This window comes from Amblyraja radiata, chromosome 13 (assembly GCF_010909765.2).
Source record: "Amblyraja radiata isolate CabotCenter1 chromosome 13, sAmbRad1.1.pri, whole genome shotgun sequence".
Taxonomy (NCBI): Eukaryota; Metazoa; Chordata; class Chondrichthyes; order Rajiformes; family Rajidae; genus Amblyraja; species Amblyraja radiata.
Window position 1 is genome coordinate 6,489,806 of NC_045968.1, and position 25,937 is coordinate 6,515,742.

Consider the following 25,937-nt stretch of genomic DNA (forward strand, 5'->3'; position numbering starts at 1 on the left):
GGGTGCAGGCTCGAAGGGCCGAATGGCCTCCTCCTGCACCTATTTTCTATGTTTCTATGTATGTAGACTTGACCTCCTTCCACCTGTATGGACTGCACCCCATTCTCCACGTTTCTCGGTTTCTATTATATTCGTTCTGATGTTGACATCTTTAAAGGTGTCTTCCTGTTTCCTTAACCACAGCTTCCTGTCCACCATAGTTGGCAGAGTTCTCAACAGCATCTTCCATTTACTACTCATTTCCCACCAAGAGCAAGGATAAGATGTTCTTTATCCTCTCCTGCCAGCTGCCACTCCACCGGCCTCTATATTCTCTGTACTTTCTACCACCTTGAGAGTGAAGGCATCACTAGAAACATCTGGAAACTTCTTTGTGTATTCACCAGCATCTGCACTTCCTTGGTTCCACATTTTGACTGCTCCACTGTGAAATGCCTACTTTCAACAAGTTCTCCTCCTTTCTGCGATGAGTCTGAAGAAAGTCTCGACCCGAAACGTCACCTTCAGTTCAGATAGAATATGGCTGCTGCAAATTGCCCCTAGGGTGTAGCGAGTGTAAGAGACAGCGGGATAACATATATAGATATATAGATATATTGATCGATATAATACGATAGAACTTTATTTATCCCAGGAGAGAAATTGGTCTGCCAACAGTCAGAAAACACAAGATACGTGAAACATGAAATTAAAGTGAGCAGTGGAAAGGATTGGGGATATGCAAAAGTTGGAGGGGGGGGGGGGGGGGGGGGAGCATGGACTTGATTGGCCAAAGGGCCTGTTTCCACACTGTATCTCTAAACACATAAAAACTTCCAAGATCTTTGACTTGCAAATATTAAAACAGGTTGATCATCTCCTCTTACCTGCAGAACCCCTGTACAAGAGTCCAGAAAGATACAACCCTTTGGCTCTTTGGAAATTTTCTCATCTTTGTAAAAATTCATGATATAGGAGTTATCGGATAACTGTGTTAGTTGGAAGTACCGTCTCTTAAAGGACTGTAAAAGGAAATTAAACATTAGTAAAGCAGTAAAATACATGTATAGCCATGAAATGAACATATCCTGGCTTTAGAAGATTCAGTTATTCTGTCACAAAGGGAAACATAATGAAACATTTGATGTAATATCGATATCTAAAATACTACTGCAGAATTTCTTAACCTTCTCAATGAAGCAGTGTTCGCAAACTAACGCTGCTGAACATAATGTTTTGCTCAGTTCCCTTGTATTCTTAATATCTGAAACAATTCCACATTGTAAAATCTAAAACAAATCTTGCTATGTTAATAAAATCAATTCGGGAAAGTACAACTTACTCGGACAGTGATGCTGTTATTCACGTTGCTATTAAAATTCCCTTTGTGAAGCCAGCCAGACTTGAAAACTCCCATGCCTCCTCCTCCTCCGCCCCCTCCTTTCGAAGAGGATAGAGATGTAGTATCCTATAAATCATGAAAGAAGGAATATATTGATATTTCACTTACATAATTAGTACTTTTCTAATCTAGTCCTCTTTCCCAAAAGCATTAGTTAGTCTGCCATCTCCCACCTCAATGCAATTTGAAGGAACTACAATTGAGAAGTGGATTTCTTTGAAGTAGACTTCAGAATGACACAAATGTTCAGTGCACAAGGTTATCAATCTGTAGATGTATATAACAGAATAATGATAATGCTATTATTAGATGTGTGTGTGAATACATATTATTTCAGAAGAGCGGTATAGTGGCATAACTGGTAGATCTGCTGCCTCACAGAGACCCAAAATTCGATCCTGACATCGGGTGCTTTGTAAAGGTGCCCCTAAATAGGGAAAGGATGAGACAATGGGATTCCATAGAATTTGTGTGAATTGGTGATTGATGGTAAGTGTGAACTTGTGGACCGAAGGCCTACTTCGGTCCTGTCTCTCTAAATTAACCTCAACAAAATAAAGTGTCTTCGGTTTACATAGATAAAATTAGTAACTCTAATAGATAATATTTTACAATATTTGAGCTTGAGACAGGATGGGATTTGGGTTGGGACCGGGTGGTGTAGACAGAGGAGAGGATGACGGCATTGGGGGTTCAGTATTGATGTGGATAGAGAACTGGCTGGCAAACAGGAAGCAAAGAGTAGGAGTAAACGGGTCCTTTTCACAATGGCGGGCAGTGACTAGTGGGATACCGCAAGGCTCAGTGCTGGGACCCCAGCTATTTACAATATATATTAATGATCTGGATGAGGGAATTGAAGGCAATATCTCCAAGTTTGCGGATGACTCTAAGCTGGGGGGCAGTGTTAGCTGTGAGGAGAATGCTCACAGCTAACACTGGTGACTTGGATAGGCTGGGTGAGTGGGCAAATGTTTGGCAGATGCAGTATAATGTGGATAAATGTGAGGTTATCCATTTTGGTGGCAAAAACAGGAATGCAGACTATTATCTAAATGGTGGCCGATTAGGAAAAGGGGAGATGCAGCGAGACCTGGGTGTTATGGTACACCAGTCATTGAAAGTAGGCATGCAGGTGCAGCAGGCAGTGAAGAAAGCGAATGGTATGTTAGCTTTCATAGCAAAAGGATTTGAGTATAGGAGCAGGGAGGTTCTACTGCAGTTGTATAGGGTCTTGGTGAGACCACACCTGGAGTATTGCGTACAGTTTTGGTCTCCAAATCTGAGGAAGGACATTATTGCCATAGAGGGAGTGCAGAGAAGGTTCACCAGACTGATTCCTGGGATGTCAGGACTGTCTTATGAAGAAAGACTGGATAGACTTGGTTTATACTCTCTAGAATTTAGGAGATTGAGAGGGGATCTTATAGAAACTTACAAAATTCTTAAGGGGTTGGACAGGCTAGATGCAGGAAGATTGTTCCCGATGTTGGGGAAGTCCAGGACAAGGGGTCACAGCTTAAGGATAAGGGGGAAATCCTTTAAAACCGAGATGAGAAAAACTTTTTTCACACAGAGAGTGGTGAATCTCTGGAACTCTCTGCCACAGAGGGTAGTTGAGGCCAATTCATTGGCTATATTTAAGAGGGAGTTAGATGTGGCTAAGGGGATCAGAGGGTATGGAGAGAAGGCAGGTACGGGATACTGAGTTGGATGATCAGCCATGATCATATTGAATGGCGGTGCAGGCTCGAAGGGCCGAATGGCCTACTCCTGCACCTAATTTCTATGTTTCTATGGCTGCTGGAGTACCATTGTTTGCAGTGGTGGATTGTGGATTTAATATCCAGGGAATGATAAAGAAAATAAACGGGTGATAGCGCAAGGGTTACCTGCTGAGAATCTCTTTGTGAGGGCCCAAGCAAGCATCAAAGTGGTAGTTCATAGGGAGTGATGGGGTAAAAAGCATGGGGAGTGATGGGGTAAAAAGCATGGGGTAGTGACATTTAGGTGGGGGGAGGGAGTTAGGATGAGATTGGGAACCACAGTGTTGGAAGTCGAATGATAGATGAGGGTCAGGCTGGAGAGGCAGGGATTTGTGGATAAAATTAGGTGTGGCAGGGCTATGGTCTGAGGGATACCTATTGGGGCCTAAATCAGTCGTAAGCCAAACCGCAGAGGGTTGAAAAATGCTTAGGCAAATACAAGTAACAATGAAGGAGGTACACAAAAATGCTGGAGAAACTCAGCGGGTGCAGCAGCATCTATGGAGCGAAGGAAATAGGCAACGTTTCGGGCCGGCCCGAAACGTTGCCTATTTCCTTCGCTCCATAGATGCTGCTGCACCCGCTGAGTTTCTCCAGCATTTTTGTGTACCTTCGATTTTCCAGCATCTGCAGTTCCTTCTTTAACAATGAAGGAGCCCTCACTAAGAACTCTGAAGCTCTGCTTCTGCATGAATGACCTCTGCAGTCCTCCATGTCTGAAGGAAATAGAGTCACGGTGGCGGAGCGGTAGAGAGCCGCGTTCCATCCTGACTATGGGTGCTGTCTGTACGGAGTTTGCACGTTCTCCCTGGGTTTTCTCCCGGTACTCTGGTTTTCTCCTACATTATAAAGATGCCCAGGTTTGTAGGTTAATTGGCTTCAGTAAAGTTTGAAATTGTCCCTAGTGTGTCGGACAGGGCTAGTGTGCAGGATGATCACTGGTCATTGCAGACTCGATGGGCTGAAGGGCCTGTTTCCATGCTGTGTCTCTAAAGGCTAAAGTCATACAGCAAGGAAACAAGCCCAATTTGACCGTGATGATCAAGATGCCCTATCTAAACTCGTTGTATCTGCCCATGTTTGGCACATGTCCATCTAAACCCCTCAGGAGTGGTACCCGGATGTACATTGTATGATGTCAGACACCATTGAATGCCCATGAATACATCAGTACATCAGCACGCCACATCCTCAGGGGGAAATTTGCAGATCTCATGAATTTATAATCTTATAGAAACATATAAAATGATAAGAGGACTGGTCAAGCTAGATGCAGGAAAAATGTTCCCAATGTTGGGTGAGTCCAGAACCAGGGGCCACAGTCTTAGAATAAAGGGGAGGTCATTTAAGACTGAGTTGAGAAAAAACGTTTTCACCCAGAGAGTTGTGAATTTATGGAATTCCCTGCCACAGAGGGCAGTGGAGACCAAGTCACTGGATGGATTTAAGAGAGAGTTAGATAGAGCTCTAGGGGCTAGTGGAGTCAAGGGATATGGGGAGAAGGCAGGCACGGGTTATTGATAGGGGATGATCAACCATGATCACAATGAATGGCGGTGCTGGCTCGAAGGGCCGAATGGCCTCCTCCTGCACCTATTTTCTATGTTTCTACAACAAAGGCACAATTTTTCAATCAGATTGATTTTATCACATTGTACACTGTGTAAACCAGTGTTGATGCAGTAGTTCCTCTTATCGACAAGGGTTAGTACACAGTTTCTCTCCATGTATCCTATCTGAACCCATTGTGATACACCCCTATGAAATCTCCTCTCAGCCTTGTTGCTTGCTGCAAGAAAAGCAATCCCAGCAACTCCAGTCTTAGCTTTGAAACTGAAATCCTTCAACTTTGAAACAATTTGGGTACATCTTTCCTGGACCCTCTCTAGGATTTTGACATCCTCTCTAAAGTATGTTGAACTAATTTGGATGCATAACTCCAATGTTTTATGCAGGGTCACTCCAACCAGCCCTTTTTACTTCAGCCTTTAGAGAAGCAATGTGGAAACAGGCCCTTCAGCCCACTGAGTCCATGCCGACCAGCGATCACCCCGTACACTAACACTACCCTATACACCAGGAACAATTTACAAGTTTACTGAATCCAATTAACCTACAAAGCTGTATATCTTTGGAGTGTGGGAGGAAACCAGAGCACCTGGAGAAAACCCACAAGGTCGTGGAAAGAACATACTAACTCCGTACAGACAGCACCCATAGTCGGGATCGAACCCCCAGTCTCTGGAGCTGTGAGGCAGCAACTCTACCGCTGCGCACTGTGCCTTCATAAATCCCAGCATGCCTTATGTCTCACTAACCATACTCTGGTCAATAAGCAGAACTCCCAGAATATCTATCCAGAGGACAGCAAAGAGGTGCAAGTTATGCAAAGTCCTGGTTTAACCCGGGATTTGTTCAATTATTTGCTGTTCCCTCCACCCAAAATTCTGCAAGTCATTAGATGCCGAAGGAGAAAGAGGCACAACATAAAAAATAAAACCTAAAAAGTTTCATGTCAACATTCTTGTATGAACTAAAATTACTGCAGGTTTTTTTTATAAAGGATTGCATTTGGAGTGCTTTTCTGTGGAAATATGTTGGCAGTATTTGCATTCAAATGACAGAAATGCAACTGAAAATGGGTGCAGTACTTTCTCTTTGACAATTGGCAGCACCTCGTGTTCTGTCCCAAAACAATGCCTGTTTATCCACTTTAATTGTTGGTAATTATGACAGTGCTGCAGTCTGATTTATTTATCAGTATGGTAGTCTCCGGTGATGAATGCAAAAACAACTGGAAGATTGGATTGCATCTACAATCTCATAAGTGGGAGGAAAATAACATAACTATGATATTAAAACCTAAGAGACCACAATTTGAGCAAATGTTAGGAGAAAGCAAGAGAATATATTAACCATAGATATATGGTGAGCGTTTGATGAGCATTTAGAAGAATGAGGGGGGACCTCATTGAAAGGTACAGGATAGTGGATAGAATGATGTGGAGAGGATTTTTCCACTAGTGGGAGAGTCTAGGACTAGAGCCCTCAGAATTATAGGATGTTCTCTCAGGAAAGAGATGGGGAAGAATTTCTTTATTCAGAGAGCGGTGAATCTGTGGAATTCTTTGCCACAGAAGGCCGTGAAGGCAATGTCAGTGGATATATTTAAGGCAGAGATAGATAGATTCTTGATTGGTACAGGTGTCAGAGGTTATGCAGAGAAGGCAGGAGAATGGGGTCAGGATCAGCCATGATTGAATTAGATTGAATAAATTTGATGGACCGAATGGCCTAATTTACTCCTATCCCTTATGATCTTATGATATTGCAACATTAAAGAATTACATGGTCTCTTCACCAACACGTACCTCATCTTTTTCAACATCATCATGATCAATCTCAAACGAATGTGATGGCAGTTTCTCTGGTTTAAACTGTTTTCTTAAAAAAAAGAACATGTCTAATTATCTTAATCATTTACTTACTAGAGTATTAAACATTTTACATTTCTTAAAATGCAATTGTTTACAATGTATCCTTCTTATTGTGATTAACATCAATGACTTAATATCATTGTTCATTATTTCACATAACTATTGACGTACGGTTTGTGATTTTGACATTCAACAGATGGGATAATTACTTCACATTTATTTGACAGATACGGGTCGATCAAAGAGTAGAAAAGGATGAACAAGCTGATTAGAAAAGCATGAACAAGCGGTTTCAGTACTGTGTGACTCTACGGCTATGACCCTAGGATTAAAACTACATATTCCCTCACAACTCCAAATAGTACCTGACACTCTGTCTTACAATCACAATCACAATAATACTTTATTAGCCAGGTATGTTTTGCAACTAAACTATGTTTTGCAACATCATTTGCCAAGTCAGTCATACAAATAAAAAGCAACGGATACACACAAAACCCATTTTAATATAAACATCCACCACAGTGACTTCTCCACATTCCTCACTGTGATGGAAGGCGAAAAAAAGTTCAAATCTCTTCCCTTCTTTGCTCTCCCGCAGTCGGGAGCGTCAAGCCATCCATTGACAGGACGATCTCAGCTCCTGTATCGGGGGGATGTCAGCTCTCCTGCTCCGGCAATCGGACCCCGTGTCGGGGCTAGTCGCTGACCAGAGGCTAGTCCCAATTCAGCTTCTCCCAAGACTGCGAGCTCGATGGTAAGGTCCGCAGGCCGCTGTTGGAGCGATCCCAGACAAGGAATCGGCTCCGATGTTAAGTCCACGCCCCCGCGGTGGGTCTCAAAGTTAGTTCGAGGAGGCCTCCAGCTCCATCGATGTTAGGTTGCAGAGCGACCGGAGATATGATCCAGAAAACAAACGCTTCTCCGGCAAGGTAAGAAACTAAAAACAAGTTTCCCCCGACCCCCTCCCCCTCCCCCTACATAAAACAAACCGGAGAACACTTACACAAACCTTTAACACACACTAAAAAAAAAATTTAAAAGACAAATAAACTGACAGACTGTTGGAGGGGCTGCCAATCGTGGGGCTCCCCTGGTAGTGTATCAAGTGCTGCAGCTGGTAGAGCAGCTGCCTCATAGCACCAGAGACCCGGAATCCTGACCCCGGGTGCTGTCTGTGTGGAGTTTGCTCATTCTCCCTGTGACTGTATAGTTTTCCTCAGAGTTCTCCGTTTCCCCCCCACATCCCAAAGAAGTGTGGGTTTGTACGTCAATTGGACTCCCAAGTGTGGTGGGAGTGGATGAGAAAGAGGTATAAACATAGAATTAACATGAATGGATGGTCGGCGTGGACTCGGTGGGCCGAAGGGCCTATTTCCATGCTGTACCTCTACACTAAGCTAAATGGTCAATTTCCAGGTTGTACTTTTACTGCGGGACAGTGGGAAAGCTATCACAAATGGAATGTTCTTTCAGGTAAGGAAGTCATACCAAGCCTCTCTTCTGGAAGGAAAAGTTCCTATGGTATCAGTGTGGAACTTCACAAAGAGAATGTCCCAAAGTGTCAGGTGGTTTAGGACTCAATGCCAGGAGGTCCCCAGTATAGAGTCCAGTGATGGACCAGTGATTTTCAAAAATTGCCTGTGGAATCTACCTGCGAAATCTGTCATGTAGATCTGGCCCAAAGCAGTGATCCCAGTTGCTTCATTAGAAAGGACGGGAAGCAAGAAAAGACCAGGACAAATCAGGGTCGGCAACAGAAGACATCAGGTAGGGTGGTTCCAATAAGCCAATCGTTGGCTCCAGGCGGTGTGATCCCAAGAAAGATACATAGTCACAAAATGCTGGAGTGACTCAGCGCGACAGGCAGCATCTCTGGAGAGAAGAAATGGGTTAAGCCCCTGTCCAAGGTTAAGCCCACTATATGAGGTAATTCAAGAGTTCACCCGAGTTTCCCCTGATTCGAACTCGGAGAATTACGGTAATGGCCGTTCGTGGATACTCGGGGCTCTCGTGGACATTTTTCACAGCGTTGAAAAATCTTCACGGGTTTACCGCGTCTCCCGGGTACCTGCCGTTAGCGTTACGAGCCGCTAGGAGGCGTCCTGTGCTCCGACGTTACCGGTAAGTACATTCTGCGTACTTACCACAAGTCCGATTTTTTAAAAACTCGGGAGAGCTCTTGAATGACCTCACACAGTGGGACAGGGGCTTTACATTTCGGGTCGAGACCCTTCTTCAGACTGATAGTTTGAAACACATAGTAGTGGGAGAGAATTGAAGGTTCAGATAATTTACATTTTTGAAAGAAGTAAGTTAATTCAAATGATTTTATTTTCATTTATGTATTTTCAATTGCAAAGATTTGTTTTAATTTTAAAACTTTGTTCATATTTTGAAAATATTAATAACCTTAATATATCTTGATCACTTCTGAATATGTTTGACAGTAAATTAGTTGGCAAATTATTCTGCGGTCGGAACTTGCTCCCAGGAAATGTATTCTGAGATTTCCTGACTGATATTAATCCGTAAGGTTAAGAGGGCTAGAATACCAAAACAGGGATGTAATGCTGGGGCTCTATAAGGTACTGGTCAGGCCACATTTGCAGAATTTTGGGCATCATTTCTGGGGAAGGGTGTGCTGGCTCTGGAGAGGGTCCAGAGGAGGTCTACGAGATTGATCCCAGGAATGAGTACGTTAACATATGAAGAGCGTTTGACGACATTGGGCCTGTACTCGCTGGAGTTTAGAAGGATGAGGGGGTGACCTCATTGAAACGTACCGAAGAGTGAATGCCGTGGATGGAGTGGATTGGGAGAGGATGTGTCCACTAGTGGGAGAATCTAGGGCTAGAGGTCATAACCTCAGAATTAAAGGACGTTCCTTGAGGAAGGAGATGAGGAGGAATTTCTTTAGTCAGAGGTTGGTGAATCTGTAGAATTCTTTGCCACAGACAGCTGTGGAGGCCAAGGCAATAGATATTTTTAAGATAGAGGTAGATAGAGCCTTGATTAGTACGAGTGTCAGGGGTTATGGGGAGAAGGGTGGAGAATGGGGTTAGGAGGGAGTGATAGATCAACCATGAGTGAATGGCAGAGGGGGTTGAATTACATGATAAGTAATAGGAGCTGAATTAGGCCATTCGGCCCATCAAGTCCACTCCGCCATTCAATCATGGTTGATCTATCTCTCCCTCCTAACCCCATACTCCTACCTTCGCCCCATAACCTCTGACATTCATACTAATCAAATCCCCCAATTAACATTACTAACATCGTGTCATGATTTCATACATGGCATACTGTAAATTGGCTGTATTATCAGCGGCTAGAAAGTGGTTATTCTGAAAAGAATGTGAAATAGTTTTCTTTCCATTCCCACCACACAATCAGCTCAGATTTCTGGATGAATTCCTTTCATCGACAGAACTATCAAAATAAATAACAGAAACATGAATACTTCGGGATATGCTCAACCACTGAAGAAAGCAAGACCGAGGTCTGTAGATGTCACATGTTTCTAATCTATCTGTTTTTTCTAGCATTATTGTAACAATTACACAACTTGTCCTTCAAACATTTAATTGTATCCACATCAAGATGCAAATTTGGTATTTATTATTCTTTAACAGCAAGAGAGCTAGATAGGGCTCTTAAAAATAGCGGAGTCAGGGGATATGGGGAGAAGGCAGGAAAGGGGTACTGATTGGGGATGATCAGCCATGACCACATTGAACGGCGGTGCTAGCTCGAAGGGCCGAATGGCCTACTCCTGCACCTATTATCTATTGTCAAATCACAAGCAACTGAAAATGCACACTGTGGACAATTAGAATTACAATAAAAATCTTACCGAGGTAACTGTTTGAGATCCCCTGAATAGGCTTCATACTTGTAACTCACAGTATTCCAGTTGGAATTGTAGTATTTACAGGCCTAGGGAAATGAGACAAAAGTAGCCAGTTAGATTATTTCCAAATTCCTTCCATTCCTCGATGTCTATCTTGCTTATTAAGTGTAAAACCAGTCATAGACCCATAGAGTGATACAGTGTGGAAACAGGCCCTTCGGCCCAACTTGCCCACAGCTGCCAACATGTCCCAGCTACACTAGTCCCACCTGCCTGCACTAGTCTATATCCCTCCAAACCTGTCCTATCCATGTACCTGTCTAACTGTTTCTTAAACGATGGTATAGTTCCAGCCTCAACTACCTCCTCTAGCAGCTTGTTCCATACACCCACCACCTGTTGTGTGAAAAAGTTACCCCTCGGATTCCTATTAAATCTTTTCCCCTTCACAAACCTAAGTCCTCTGGTCCTCGATTCCCCTACTCTGGGAAAAGGACTCTGTGCATCTACCGAATCTATTCCACTCATGATTTTGTCCACCTCTATAAGATCTCCCCTCATCCTCCTGCGCTCCATGGAATAGAGGCCCAGCCTACTCAACCTCTCCCTATAGCTCACACTCTGTAGTCTTGGTGACATCCTCGTAAATCTTTCCTGAACCCTTTCAATCTTGATAACATAAACTACATAATAACAGGGAGAAGCTCAATCAGGGCGGCATAGTGGTGCAGCGTGAGAGGTGCTACCTTACAGCGCCAGAGATCCAGTTCAATCCTGACCATATCTGTGCTGAGTTTGTACGTTCTCCCTGTGGTCACTTGGGTTTTCTCCAGGTGCTCCGGTTTCCTTCCACATTCCAAAGACAGGCAATGTGTAGGTTAATTGGCTTCCGTCAATTGCTCCCTAGTGTGCAGGATGTGAAAGTGGAATAACATCGAACTACTGCACATGTAATCGATGGTCGGTGTGGACTCAGTGGAGTGAATGGCCTGCTTCCATGCTGTATCTTTTCAGTTTAGTTCAGAGATACTTCGCGGGAACAGACCCTTCGGCCCACCGAGTCCGCGCCGAGCCGCGATCCCCATTCTCTAGCACTATCCTACACACCAGGGACAATTTACAATCGGTACCAAAGCGAATTACTCTACAAACCTATGCGTCTTTGGAGTGTGGGAGGAAACCGGAGCACCTGGAGAAAACCCACTCGGTCTCGGGGAGAACATTCAAACTCTGTAAAGTAAACTAAACAGAGAGTGATATAGGATGATAGGCAAAGTATCCCAACGAGTCCCATCCTTCCAGCGAGCCACAGCTATTTATGGACATTTCTGTTATTGTCTATTTGCGCTGCCTTTACCCAATTGCCATTAGCCTCCAGAAACTCTTTTTACAGTCATCTGCCAAATTATTCTTGGCCAATCTTGCTTGGCTTTTCCTTTCAGCTGGCTTTTCAGCGTTTGGCACAGCAGCTGGGACGTTTGCCTTCTGAGCCCATCACCAAGGCAACGTGAAACTTTTGTTTCATGTTGGCTTACTCCAACAAGCAAATCTCTTCCAATAATAGCTTGCTGCAAACAGTGCACAAGTCGAACAGCGGAGGACCCAAGTGCCACAGCGCCTCTTGATGTTATTGTTAGCATTAATAATAATAATAATGGATGGGATTTATATAGCGCCTTTCTAATACTCAAGGCGCTTTACATCGCATTATTCATTCACTCCTCAGTCACACTCGGTGGTGGTAAGCTACTTCTGTAGCCACAGCTGCCCTGGGGCAGACTGACGGAAGCGTGGCTGCCAATCTGCGCCTACGGCCCCTTCGACCACCACCAATCACTCACACACATTCACACACAGGCAAAGGTGGGTGAAGTGTCTTGCCCAAGGACACAACGACAGTATGCACTCCAAGCGGGATTCGAACCGGCTACCTTCCGGTTGCCAGCCGAACACTTAGCCCATTGTGCCATCTGTCGTCCCTAGCATTGATGGCCTACACTGTGAAAATCACTGACTTTTCCAATTTGTTTTGATTTGACATCCAATTTATTTTTTGAATACCATGCACCATTTACTAAATCCAGAACTTCACGATGCACGGTATCTGAGCTCACTATCATCCTTCTTTCACTTGGCATAGTTGAATGTCTAGGGTGAATTTTTATCTTTGTTGTGTAGGTGGACAATGAAATCAATTCATTTCGGGAAGGAAGTACACAACAATAAAACAGCGATAGTGATGGACTCTGCCACCCAGATAGTGATCAAAAATATATTTAATAGATGCTGACAGCATATATGCTGACAATTGTTTTATCTGTTGTGTTAACTTTTAGTAGTCAAGTATAAATCTAATACATATCTTCATCTGATTCAAATGCTTATCTAAATTGCTCTTAAATAGACCATGAGACTCATCCAGGTCCCATAACAGAAATGTATGCTTTAGCAGCAATTCAGCACTGTTGATAAACGCCACCTGATCATCTTCTATTCTTGCAAACAGTAACTTTACAGTAAAAAAAAGGCGCAAAGTGCTGGAGTAACTCAGCGGGTCAGGTGGCATCACTGAAGAATAGATAGGCAATGTTTTGGGTCGGGACCCTTCCTCAGACCCATTATTGTTTGCCCTGTACCCTCTTGCCAGTTAATGTCACATCATGAGAAATGAAAATGAACAGCCAGGGCTTCATGTTAACTTTCTCGCTCCTCAGCTGTCAATTGGGAAGCAGACAGATAATGCTATTTCGGACCTGCTCTCTCTTCCCTGCTGGAATGGATGGATCACACCTGGAATGGATCAGACTCAGATAGTGGCCATCTTGAAGCTCCACATTTGGTAAATGGTACAAGATATTCAAAAAATAAATTGGATGACAAATCAAAACGTGTAGAAAAAGTCAGTGATATCCTTCCATTACTGATATCCTTCTATTATTGGGGGCACTTAGAAATTCTACCAACCTGGGTAATTTGGTCAAGGTCAAACCATAACTGCCATGAAGCTACCTAGTACATCCCAAACTCCACGTGACACACTAGACTGGATTTACATGCCAAAGTACAAATAGGCTTTGACATCCATCACATCAGGCTATAGTTGGCTGGGAAATGGTAGCAATTCCATGCCCAACTGCCAGCATTTATCCACAAAGTGCCAACGAGTTCAGGCTTCCTGTGCTATCACAGTTGTCCAGAACTGGGCAGCAGAGTGGCACAGCAGTAGTTGCTGCTCTACAGCACCAGAGACCCAGGTCCTGACAACACATGCCGTCTGTACGGAGTTTGCACTTTCTCCCTGTGACGAGTGGGTTTTCTCCGGGTGCTGCACATTCCAAAGACGTGCAGGTTTGTAGGTTAATTGGCTTCTGTAAATTGTCCCGAGAGTGCAGGTTAGAAGTAGTGTATGGGGTGATTGTTGGTCGGCGCAGACTCGGTGGACAGAAGGTCCTGTTTCCATGCTGTATCTCCAAACTAAACTCAATTAAACTTCTTAGCTACTTTGCAGCAGTAATGTCCTGACTAAGTTGATGTATGAGACTCCAGGGGAAGTCCAGCGGTGAAGTGGGAACCCAATGCACTTTGCTGGAACTTACTAAATATAATCCTGATCGGGACTTGCATAGACACAATGCAATCATTCCAATCAAACATACAAACATAGAAAATAGGTGCAGGAGTAGGCCATTCGGCCCTTCGAGCCTGCACCGCCATTCAATATGATCATGGCTGATCATCCAACTCAGTATCCCGTACCTGCCTTCTCTCCATACCCCCTGATCCCTTTAGCCACAAGGGCCACATCTAACTCCCTCTTAAATATAGCCAATGAACTGGCCTCAACTACCTTCTGTGGCAGAGAGTTCCAGAGATTCACCACTCTCTGTGTGAATAAAGTTTTTCTCATCTCGGTCCTAAAGGATTTCCCCTCTATCCTTAAGCTGTGACCCCTTGTCCTGGACTTCCCCAACATCGGGAATAATCTTCCTGCATCTAGCCTGTCCAACCCCTTAAGAATTTTGTAAGTTTCTATAAGATCCCCCCTCAATCTCCTAAATTCTAGCGAGTACAAGCCGAGACAAGAAACTTTTCCGAAGGAAAACAACATTAGTTAATTTACAACTAACCAAGTGTAATTAAATGATTTTGCTTGTTTTATGGGGTTTTAATTCATTTAACTGTTACTTATTTTAAAAAGTAATGATCTGATTTTAATTTTAAAGAATGTTCTTAATGCACCATCACAAATCATCTGATAAAAAATATTGATCCATCCATCTGACACACATTCTTCCCAAGTAAGTCTAATCAAATAATGGCCCACAGTCCAGATGGTTTCAGTTTGAACAAATTGTGAATAGCAACGGAATGAAGCACAGTTTCGCTTCTCCTTCCAGCCAGCTTTAAACGGGAAGCAAATGGTCAGTTCACGCTGTAAATAAAGTATTGGAGGAACAAGGCGTGATAGACTAATGGAACATTACTGTGAAATATTGACTTGCTGTGTTTCTTCTAAGCCACACACCACAACACGATGCACTCCTGTACAAATGCTCATAGTGCGGAGACTCAGGAAGTGGTTAACTAGCGATCAGCCCAATTTGAAGCAAAAAGTGGAGGAAAGGTGGTTTCAACAACACATGCCCTAAACAAAAGAGGCTCGATTTTCATGAGAGAGGTCATACTCTAAGGGTGGAGATGAAAAGAAATATAGAGGAAAGAAATATAAGATTCATCCCATGATGATTGGTGAGCTACTTACAACCAAAGGTCAACAATCCTTAGTTATTTTAGTTCAATTAGCTAATTTATTTACCTGCAGCATTGCATATTTAAATCATATGCAGCCCCTTTAACAAAAGACAGTCATAATTTCACTTATTTCCAAGTTAAATAAAAGTAATGGGCTTGAGAAAATATTTCAACAGCAGTCAGCACACAACCGATCCATCAATTGCATAAATGTAGATATTGGCCTCAAGCACTGCACCCGCTGAGTTTCCCCAGCAATTTTGTGTACCTACAAAATAATCCTGTCACTTTTCAAAATCGACAATGCCAACTCTAAAACATAAACCAACAAAAACAGAAAATAGGATTTATCTGAGTTATTATTCTCTCCTTTAACTGGTATTTTGCTCCTTAAATAAAATGATCCAAGTCATTCGAAGCTCATGAAATGATTGTTCATGGCAGGGACTGACCATTTTTACACAGAAAGTGGTGGGGGCCAGGAACCCATCGTACAGGTTTGTAGGTTAATTGCCCTCTGTAATTGCAAAAACTGTCCCTGGTGTGTAGGGTGGTGCTTGTGTACAGGGTGATCACTGCTCGGCATGGAGCCGGTGGGCTGAAGGGCCTGTTTCCACACTGTATCACTAAAGACTAAAGTAAAGTCTAAACAAGGAAGAAAATTATTTGATTCACATTTGTAATTCTTATTTTAGTGGTAACACAAGAATATGTTTCAAGCATAAATGGCAACAATGAATGATAAGATCCATGTGCTGTAGTTCAGCCAGGTCACTTTTGTATCCATTCAAATGCAAGGCTCTATAAGGCGTTTAGATGGACACATGGTGAAGCAGGGAATGGAGCAATGTACTGTAGATCATGTGCAGGCAGATGAGATTTGTCTATCTTGGCATCATAAAAACATAGAAACATAGAAACTAGGTGCAGGAGGAGGCCATTCGGCCCTTCAAGCCAGCACCGCCATTCATTGTGATCATGGCTGATCGTCCACAATCAATAACCCGTGCCTGCGTTCTCCCCATATCCCTTGACACCACTAGCCCCTAGAGCTCTATCTAACTCTCTCTTAAATCCATCCAGTGACTTGGCCTCCACTGCCCTCTGTGGCAGGGAATTCCATAAACTCACAACTCTCTGGATGAAAAATGTTTTTCTCACCTCAGTCTTAAATGACCTCCCCTTTATTCTAAGACTGTGCCCCCTGGTTCTGGACTCGCCCAACATTGGGAACATATTTCCTGCATCTAGCTTGTCCAGTCCTTTTATAATTTTATATGTTTCTACAAGATACCCCCTCATCCTTCTAAACTCCAGTGAATACAAGCCTAGTCTTTTCAATCTTTCCTCATATGACAGTCTCGTCATCCCAGGGATCAATCTCGTGAACCTACGCTGCACTGCCTCAATCACAAGGATGTTCTTCCTCAAATTAGCACACGTCCTCATGTTCAGCACAGATATTGTATGCCACAGGGTCTTTTCTTGTGCTGTACTTTTCTATATCCAATGACGTCTGAAATCCATCAGATGCCATTGAACGTAAGGTGCAAGACCAACTTTAGAGTTGTATAGAGCCACGAATTTCAATATTTTCATCCTTTACCTGTTTCACAAGGAGACTTTCTGCTTCATTTTCTGCCCCCTCAGGCACAGTGGAATATATGGTACGCCGTTCCCGCAGGCTCGATGATGCCTGGACATAAAAAAAGAGTCATTAATCTGTGAGGCATCGTTCAGTAACAATTTAGTGCCCTTTGCAATTTGACTAGCTGTTCATCCGAAACAGGTAAATAGAAATAAACTGAATGAAATCACAGCGAATGCTTGTTTTATTTTTTCAGTGACATTGTTCACGTTCCAGTGTTTGGTTTCAAAAGCTAAAGAAAATCTCAGACGCTAAAATCCTGAAATAAATCAGAAAATGTTGGTCAGTTGGCATCAGGACGAGAAGAGGGGTCTGAAGAAGGGTCTCGACCCGAAACGTCACCCACTCCGTCTCTCCAGAGATGTTGCCTGTCCCGCTGAGTTACTCCAGCATTTTGTGTCTATCTTCACAGATCTATTGATCTCTGCTCTTAATAAACTCAAGTGACAGAGACTCGACTGCCCTCTGATATTGAGAATTCCATAGATTCTTCACCCTCTGAGTAAAGACATTTCTTTTTACCTCATTCCTGCCCCTTATACAGAAACTGTGATCCCTTGTTCTAGAATCCTCATTTTGTCTCTCCCAGGAGAAACATCCTCTCTGCATCTTCTTTTACAATAATTTTGTACGTTTAAATGAGATCACCCCTCATTCATCTAGACCTGGAGAATATAGGCTCAGCCTATGCAATATCTCCACAGCCTACAAACCCTCTTTATAACCAGTCGGGGGGAATCGTCACTGCACCCTCTCCAAAGCAGGATTAAGACACACAATGAAATTGTAGGAAGATACCTTTAACAGTGTATTCAAATCGTCCCATAATAAAGGCCAATATTCCATTTGCTTTCCTGATTGCTGAGTGTATGTGCCATGACTTATATAATCAAGATTTTCCAATCTATTGCCAGTGGATGATTGTACATGTTCCCACTGGATAATCCATGTTTCATGTTTTCACCCAGTCACTTGCTGCTGTCTGCACTTCCTTGTTGTCTCTTTACATCTTCCTCTATACTCACAATCCCATCCAGTTTTGGATCATCAGCATGCTTGCAAATATGATATTCTGTCCCCTCAGCCAAATCATTAATATAGATTGTCAATAATTGGAAACAAAGTACCAACATCTGTGTTATCTCAAAAGACACAGCCTAAAGGGCCTGTCCCACCAGCATGTGATTGCATGCGTCTAGCGCGACCAAACGTGGTGGCTTGAGGCGTACGGCCTCGCGGGGCCGGTCCCACTTCCAACCGCGGAGGCATGTGGAGTTGTGCGGGGCTGGTCCCGACATCATACTCACCAATCAGCTGGGCGGGAGGCAGGCCGACTGAATTTGTACGTCGCACGGCGTCGGGCGGTTACGTCATCACGCAACGGCACGCCGGGCGGTGACGTCATCGCGTAACGCCACGTGCTAGGCGTACACCGTCAAGACGCTGCGTACGGCGTCACGACGCCGCGTACGGCGTTGAAACACTGCGTACGCCCGTCGAGGCGCAGCGTACGGCCTCAATGCGGCTGCGGGCCGGCAGGCCGTTGCCGCTCGGAATTTTTGGACAGTGTCAGATTTTCGGAGCCCCGCGCGATGTCGGGACCAGCCCCGCACAACTCCATATGGCTCCGGCGATCGAAGTGGGACCGGCCCCGCGAAGCGACCACGTTAGGTCGCGCTCGCCGCATGCAGTCGCATGCCGGTGGGACAGGCCCTTAACAATTTAAAAGAGGCGCTTTATTCTCATTCTTTGCCTTCTGTCCGTTAACCAGTTCTCTATCCATGCGGGTGTATTACACCCTGTTCCATCTGCTCCAACTCTGTTGCGCTTCGGAATATTCAAAACCTTCTGAAAATCTAAATAAATGAATCTATATTTTCCCCTGTTCTATTCTTACTTGTCAATCCTCACAGAATTCCAGCGGACGCTCTGTATAATATTTAGTTTTGTTTAGTTTATTGTCACGTGCACTGAGGTACAGCGAAGAGCTTTTCTGTTGCGTGCTACAGACTATACATGATTACAATCTGGCCGTCCACAGTGTACAGGTACAGGATGAAATGGAATAATGTTTAGTGCAAGGTTAAGTCTAGTAAGGACTGATGAAAGATGGTCTGAGGGTCTCCAATGAGGTAGATGGCAGGTCAGGATCGCTCTCTAGTTGGTGATAGGGTGGCTCAGTTTCCCTTTCAATCGCCCTTTTCTATCTTCATACTGGCTTTGTACAATCCTAATATTCCTTGCTGGATATTATTATTACATCCTTCATTAAAGGTCCCACCATTTTCACTACGAATGATGTTTGGCTAAGAGATTCGGTATTTTATTTCTTCCTTCTTTATTAAATATTACAATCAAAATAATAATAGGTCATTAATCTCAAATGTTAACTTTGTTTCTTTCGAAACATTTGCTGCCTAAATTGGTGGTCACCATTATCTGCTATTATACCATTCACAGGTTTAACGGCCTGTCCCACTTTCATGACCTAATTCACGACCTCTGCTGGGTTTGCCCTTGACTCATTCTCGCAGCATGGTCGTCACGAGGTCGTAGGAGGTTGTAGGTAGGTCGTAGCAGGCCCTGATGCTAGTCGTAGGTACTCGTGGCATCAAGCAGGTCGGGGCGTTTTTTCTAGCCTGATGAAAAATGTCCACGAGTAAAAAAGGTCTTGGATTAGTTCGTGGAAGTGGGACAGGCCCTTTACTGAAATGTTGCCATTGTACGAGCTGTGTTACACCATCTAATGAAATTACTCCCTTGTGTATCCACGCTATCTTTCTCTCTCTATATATAAATTGTTCTGATACATTATGGAGTGGAAGGGTGGCGCAGCGGTAGAGTTGCTGTCTTACAGTGCCCGAGACCCGGGTTCAATCCTGACTATGGGTGCTGTCTGTACAGAGTTTGTACGTTCTTCCTGTGACCGCGTGGGTTTTCTCTGCATGCTCCGGTTTCCTCCCACACTCCAAAGACATGCAGGTTTGTAGGTTAATCGGTAAACTGTCCCTAGTGTGTAGTACAGGTAATAGTGTTTGTGTGCGGGGATCGCTGGTCGGCACAGACTCGGTGGGGCGAAGGGCCTGTTTCCACTCTGTATCTCTGATCTATGTTAAAAACCTAAAATGAAGCCTATTTCTGCGCTGTATCTCCATACTAAACGAAATTATTTTCTTTAGTTTTTAAAATACAAGTTTGATAGCTTACCATGGGAAATAAAAAAAATCAAACAATAATAATATCTATCGGGGTGGAATATGAATGTGAATGCAAAATAGGCACAATGTGGCCCAATTTTACGAAACACAGCTCTCCGTCAAATGTCTATCGAAATGTATCCGACAACATTTTTAGGTATTCCTGTGATTGCCGGAAGCAGGCATTAAGCATTTTCCATACATAAATGACAGACCTAAAGCTCCACAGAAAATCCCCTCATTATATTATTAAATCTGAAATTTGTATATTTCCATAAACACATATTTCAAAATATAAATTCCTCATGCTGCATTCTAAATACTTTGGCTTTCATTATAATGATTTATTTTTAATCCCTTCTAAGCCAGGATATGAGGATAATTTTATCATTTGAACAAGAAGTTAAGGAAGGTGACGCAGTAACATGCATTTTAATGGTGTAGTATCCACTGCAATTCACGCAGATGAAAATAAGCAGATATTGTGTACTGACGTCATCTGGATTTTTTGCATGTGTGTGAGAGCGTGTGCGAGAGTATGTCTGTGAGAAAGAGTGTGTGCGAGAGTGTGCGAGTGTGAATGTGAGTGAGTGAGCGAGTGAGTGAGTGAGTGAGTGAGTGAGTGAGTGAGTGAGTGAGTGAGTGAGTGAGTGAGTGAGTGAGTGAGTGAGTGAGTGAGTGAGTGAGTGAGTGAGTGAGTGAGTGAGTGAGTGACGGAGGGGGAGGGAGGGGGAGGGAGGGAGAGTGAGTGGGTGATTGAGTGAGCGAGCAAGAGTTCTGGGGGGAATAAGAGCAGCTAAAGGCTTGATCAGAAGGAGAATTGTGAAGAGGATGTTACAGGAGTGAGTTATGTTTGGGCAATAAGTTGCTCGCCTGAAATACATTTTGTTTAACTGTCAAAGGAAAATGAAAGAATCATCTAAATGTCCGCAAGTATTTATCCTCAAACTGCATTACTAAAACTGATGTTTTGTTCATTGCCACTCTACTTCTTTACGAGCCTGTTAGACACAAATTTGTTGTTGCATTTCTGACGGTAGAATAATGACAGGCGCCAATTGTACCCCAATGGCTATAAACTGCTTTGAGATATCTGAAAATAGATGTGAAAAGCTCTATATAAATGCATTACTTTCAATCTTTCTGGAAGATTACCAGGGTTACTACATTTACATTATTACATTATTACAGTTATTACATTTTACTCAGAGTCAAAGTTTTAATGGAGTGCCGGTCATCATGTATATTTGTATGAACTACAAAACAGGGAATAATAGCGTTGCTGTCATCTCTTTCGCTGATACTTTCAGAGGTCATCTGCCATCCCATGTGACACCTCAGATCCACAGTAAAATGGATGATTTCCAGCTGCCCTTTGAAATGAACTACAGGCCATTCAATAATATGGCTGGGCTGATGTAAGATCGCACATCGATGGCACAATGGTGCAGCGGTAGAGCTGCTGCCTTACAGCGGTGGAGACCCAGGTTCGATCCTGACTATGGGTGCTGACTGTACAAAGTTTGTACGTTCTCCCCGTGAACACGTGGGTTTTCTTCGGGTGGTCCGACATCCGACATTCCAGCGACGTGCAGGTTTGAAGGTTAATCGGTTTCTGTAAAAATTTCCCCCCAGGATGTAGGATGCGAAACTGGGATAAGATAGAACTAGTGTACGGGTGATCGTTGGTCAGTGAGGACTCAGTGGGCCGAAGGGTCTGTTTCCATGCCACCTCACTAAACTAAACTTATATCAGCCAACGATAAAGCAAACAAGAAAATTCAGATGGGTCATATCAGTAAGGAACATCGCCCTGAATTCAACAAAGACAATCAAGTTGAATCTCTGCAATCCTTCCCGCTAAAATGTTTGTTGTTACATATTTGTCATCATCACAGGTGAAGAAAATATAAATAAGGGAAAAAGCATCCTGATGTTGTCCTCGGTAATCTGAATGTCATGGATCCTTGTGTTCTTGGTAGCAGTGGTAGAAGTAACCAGCAGATTGCCTATGTGGGGACAGTTTTCTATCTTGTTGATGTGCTCCATAATTCTGTGTGGAACTACCATCATTGTAGACGGGACAGACTCATAACTGATCCAGCAGCGGGTTGCTGGGTATTCAGGAAATGGCACAGGCTGTCAGGAGCAACAGAACTGCATTCTACCATGGTCAGTAACATAGGTCTTGGCACACCCCTCATACTTTCATCACCATTAAGCCAAGAGAGAAACCACAGTTCGATGAAGAATGCAAAGCCGTATGCCAGAAGGGGCAAGGTGCCAGCTTGTGGAAGTTAACACTAGACTACCTACGTGCTGAATGGTGAAGGCAGAGACCAAACCAAACAATTCCACAACCAACAAATCAGCTCAAACTCTCTGCACATCCAACACATCTGACTACTTGTGACAGTGGGCGGTTAAACAGCAAAAGGAATGAGGAGGAACATTCTTCGTGAACATTCCCTTCCTTCCTAAATGCTGGCTGAGTCTAGCATATAAGTGCAAATACCAGGACATTTCTGTTTGTGGGCAGCCTGAGCAGAACTGCCATCTCAACCCCCCCAGCAGTTTCAGTGTTGTTTATTATCATGAGGTACTGTGAAAAGCTGTTGTTGCATGCTAACCAGTCAGCAGAAAGACAATACATGATCCTTTCACAGTGTATAGATACATGATAAGGGAAGTCACTATCAGTGCAATTAATTCCACCTGTAGCTGAGAGAAACCCGAGAGCATCCCGACTATTGTATTGGAAATGTATTCTCTTGGACCTTGCTGCAGGTCCAGTCAATCTGTTTCTCCACAGCGACGGAGAAACACTGGCACGTACCCAACAATGAGAGAAAATGCATAAGTATGGCATGTCACAAAAAGCCGGATTAATCCAATCCGGCCAGTTATTATCCTATCAGCCTACGCACAAACATCAGCAAAGTGTTGGATTCAAACATTGAGCGTGCTATCATAAGACTTATTTCGAAGAAACAAATGCTCACTGGTGTTCTTTCTGAGTTCCCCCAACCAATGCCCGGTTTCATCACACTCCTGGGGTCCATCAATGGTTAAATCATGAATCTCAAATGTCATTATAATCACTACATTTTAGTCTCCGTAACTAATACAGGTGTTTGGAAATAATGCAGGCATGTTTTACACTGCATATATTTAAAGAGTAAGTAGGACAAAGGATAATACGTTGGTTTTTAAAAACTTGAGCCATATCTTCACTATTATTTTTAACATTTGCTTTTCTTTTCTTCCAGACAAGGAGGTAAGTGTGCCAAGGATATTTGTACATTTTAGACAGCACCGTCCCTCTGTGGATGTCAGTGGCATGTATTCCGGATATTTGCTGATCTTTTATTTGCAGATTTATGGCCAGCTTTGGGGACTGGGACCCAGAGTAAATTAAATCTGAATGTCTGGCTACATTGTGTGTCCAAATTTATGTTCTGGGTGAATTTGTAGCTCATGCAAGATAGAAGTGCTTGTGTGCACATCACTTGCAATTCAAACCATCACATGCAGTCACTGGATTTTAAGACATCTCCATGGATCTCCAAATCTGGACATTAATTTCTTGTTGGGTTTCAGCCACATGTTGTCTTCCTCCCAAGGATAAGGTATGGTAGACAGGGATCCAACATTCCCAGTAAAAATACTTCATAAAAACCCAATACCATGCAATTAAAAACACTCCATCTATCCACGGACCTCTTAGCAACTGAGGGAAACGTCAACCTGAATTTTGTTGGTCTTAATAATATCTTTAGAAATGTAAAAAGCAGGAAAAAAAAATAGGATGAGGATGAGGCAAGATGAGGCCATTCAACCCTTCAAGCTTGCTCTACCATTCAATACAATCATGGCTGGTTCACTGTCACAATACCTCATTCCCATTCACTCCTCAAATTCCTTTCCTTGGGATTGTATAACATTTTAGACTGAGTTTTTTGTCGAATTCCTCAAGCTGAATAGCCTGTGTGCAGCTAAGTTTTAGGTGAGATGTTAAGGGCCTGGCCAACGAGCATGCAACTCCATGCGGCAAGCGCGACCTAACGTGGTCGCTTGAGCCGTACGGCCTCGCGGGGCGTGTCCCACTTTGATCGCCGGAGCCGTATGGAGTTCTGTGGAGCTGGTCCCGACATCGCGCGGGGCTCAGAAAAACTGACACTGTTCAAAAATTCCGCGCGGCAACGGCCTGCCGGCCCGCAGCCGCATTGAGGCCGTACGCAGCGTCTCAATGGGCGTACGCACCGTCTCGACGCCGCATGCAGCGTCTTGACGGCGTACGCCTAGTGAAAACTTCCCGCGGACTTCGCTCGAACTTCACGCCAACTTGTACGGGATCACTCGACCTCCGCGCGGTCCCCGCTTCCAGTTTGGTCGCGCTGGACGCATGCAGTCGCATGCTCGTGGGATAGGCCCTTTACAACAGAACAGACAGGAATTCGGGGGTTTTTGAACAGACTTTAAAAAAAAAGAGAAGGACATGATGGCAGCGTCCACGGGCTACATCGGAAACCTTGGCACGTTTGACAAGAGTAGAGAGCCGTTTAGCTCCTATATGGAGAGAGCAAAAATGTTTTTCACAGCAAATAATATAATGGAGCTTAGTGATGAAGGAGAGATAGTGACTGAAACAAATAAGGCTGTGTGCGAACACATCAAAGCGATTCTGCTCACGGAGATCGGTCCTGAAGTATACGGCACACTCGTGAATCTTCTTGCACCCATAAAGGCAAAAGACGTGCGATTCAATGATATTATGAAGAAGTTGGAGGAGCACTTCAACCCAAAGCCTCTGGAAATTGCAGAAAGCTATAAATTTGGCACTAGAAACCGGAAGCAGAATGAGACCATCAATGAGTACATTGTTGCCTTTAAAAACTTAAGTTTACACTGTAACCCTGGAACCTTTCTTGGACGCTCACTATGTGACAGATTTGTTTGTGGTCTAGTGGATGAACAAATTCAGTCCAAACTGATGAACACTCCAGATCTCACATTCGAAAAAGCATGCAATATTGCTACCACAATGGAGATGTCATCAAAGAATGCTGGCGAGTTTCGTCCACCACGGACTGCAGTGGGTGTTTACAGTCGCAAGGCAGTGCCTATGGCCAAACCAAGAGGCACTAAACCAAAACCAAAGTATGGCGGGGAGCCAAGTTCAGCCAGTTGTTATCGTTGCAACGGTAATCACTCATCCCAATGTTGTCAGTTCAAAATGGCCAAGTGCTATAACTGCCAGAAGAAAGGCCATATCGCCTCAGCATGTCGGGCCAAGCATAAAACAGGAAACCAACAATCTGCGGGAAACAAGCGACAAGAAAGGAGTTCATAACTTGGAGGTGAACCCAGATGGAAATGAACTTGGGTTGTACACCATTTATGCAACCATCATCGATAAGCCGACCACCAGTCAAGGCAAGGACTTTCAAACCAAACTATTGATTAATGAACAGTTAATCGAAATGTGTATTGACACGGCAGCAGATTGTTCGGTCATGAGCAGAGACCTGTACGAAACCAAGTTCCCACAGATACCATTGTTTGACAGTAAGGTCAAGCTGAGAACCTACTCCAGCGAAGTTTTGGAGACTTGTGGACAAATGAACTGTAAAGTTCATCACAATGGTCAGTCAGTAACACTGCCCATCATAGTGGCCAGCTACAGAAATAAACCAACCCTCCTTGGAAAGGATTGGCTGAGTAGAATAGAGTTAGACTGGAAGAACATTTCCAGCGTCAATTTGTCCAAATCACGTCTTGAAAACGTCATAAACATTTGTGCTGACAGTTACACGGGAATAACGGGGTTACACGGGAAAAACGGGGTATTCTGCACACATTCGACTTAAGGGCCTGTCCCACTTTCACAACCTTTTTTACCT

General features: G+C 43.7%; 1 protein-coding gene across 7 annotated transcripts in view; it reads right to left on the reverse strand.

Moving 5' to 3' along the window:
- dock10 (dedicator of cytokinesis 10) overlaps positions 1–25,937 on the reverse strand; it is a 240,644-nt gene that overhangs the window by 96,051 nt on the left and 118,656 nt on the right. For all 7 annotated transcript variants that reach the window (XM_033031141.1, XM_033031146.1, XM_033031144.1 and 4 more), the window contains exons 3-7: positions 16,796–16,885; positions 10,441–10,523; positions 6,519–6,591; positions 1,322–1,447; positions 867–1,001 (exon numbers count right to left, since the gene is read on the reverse strand). In XM_033031141.1, the coding sequence (XP_032887032.1) occupies positions 867–1,001; positions 1,322–1,447; positions 6,519–6,591; positions 10,441–10,523; positions 16,796–16,885 (507 nt within the window). The remainder of the gene's footprint in view (positions 1–866; positions 1,002–1,321; positions 1,448–6,518; positions 6,592–10,440; positions 10,524–16,795; positions 16,886–25,937) is intronic.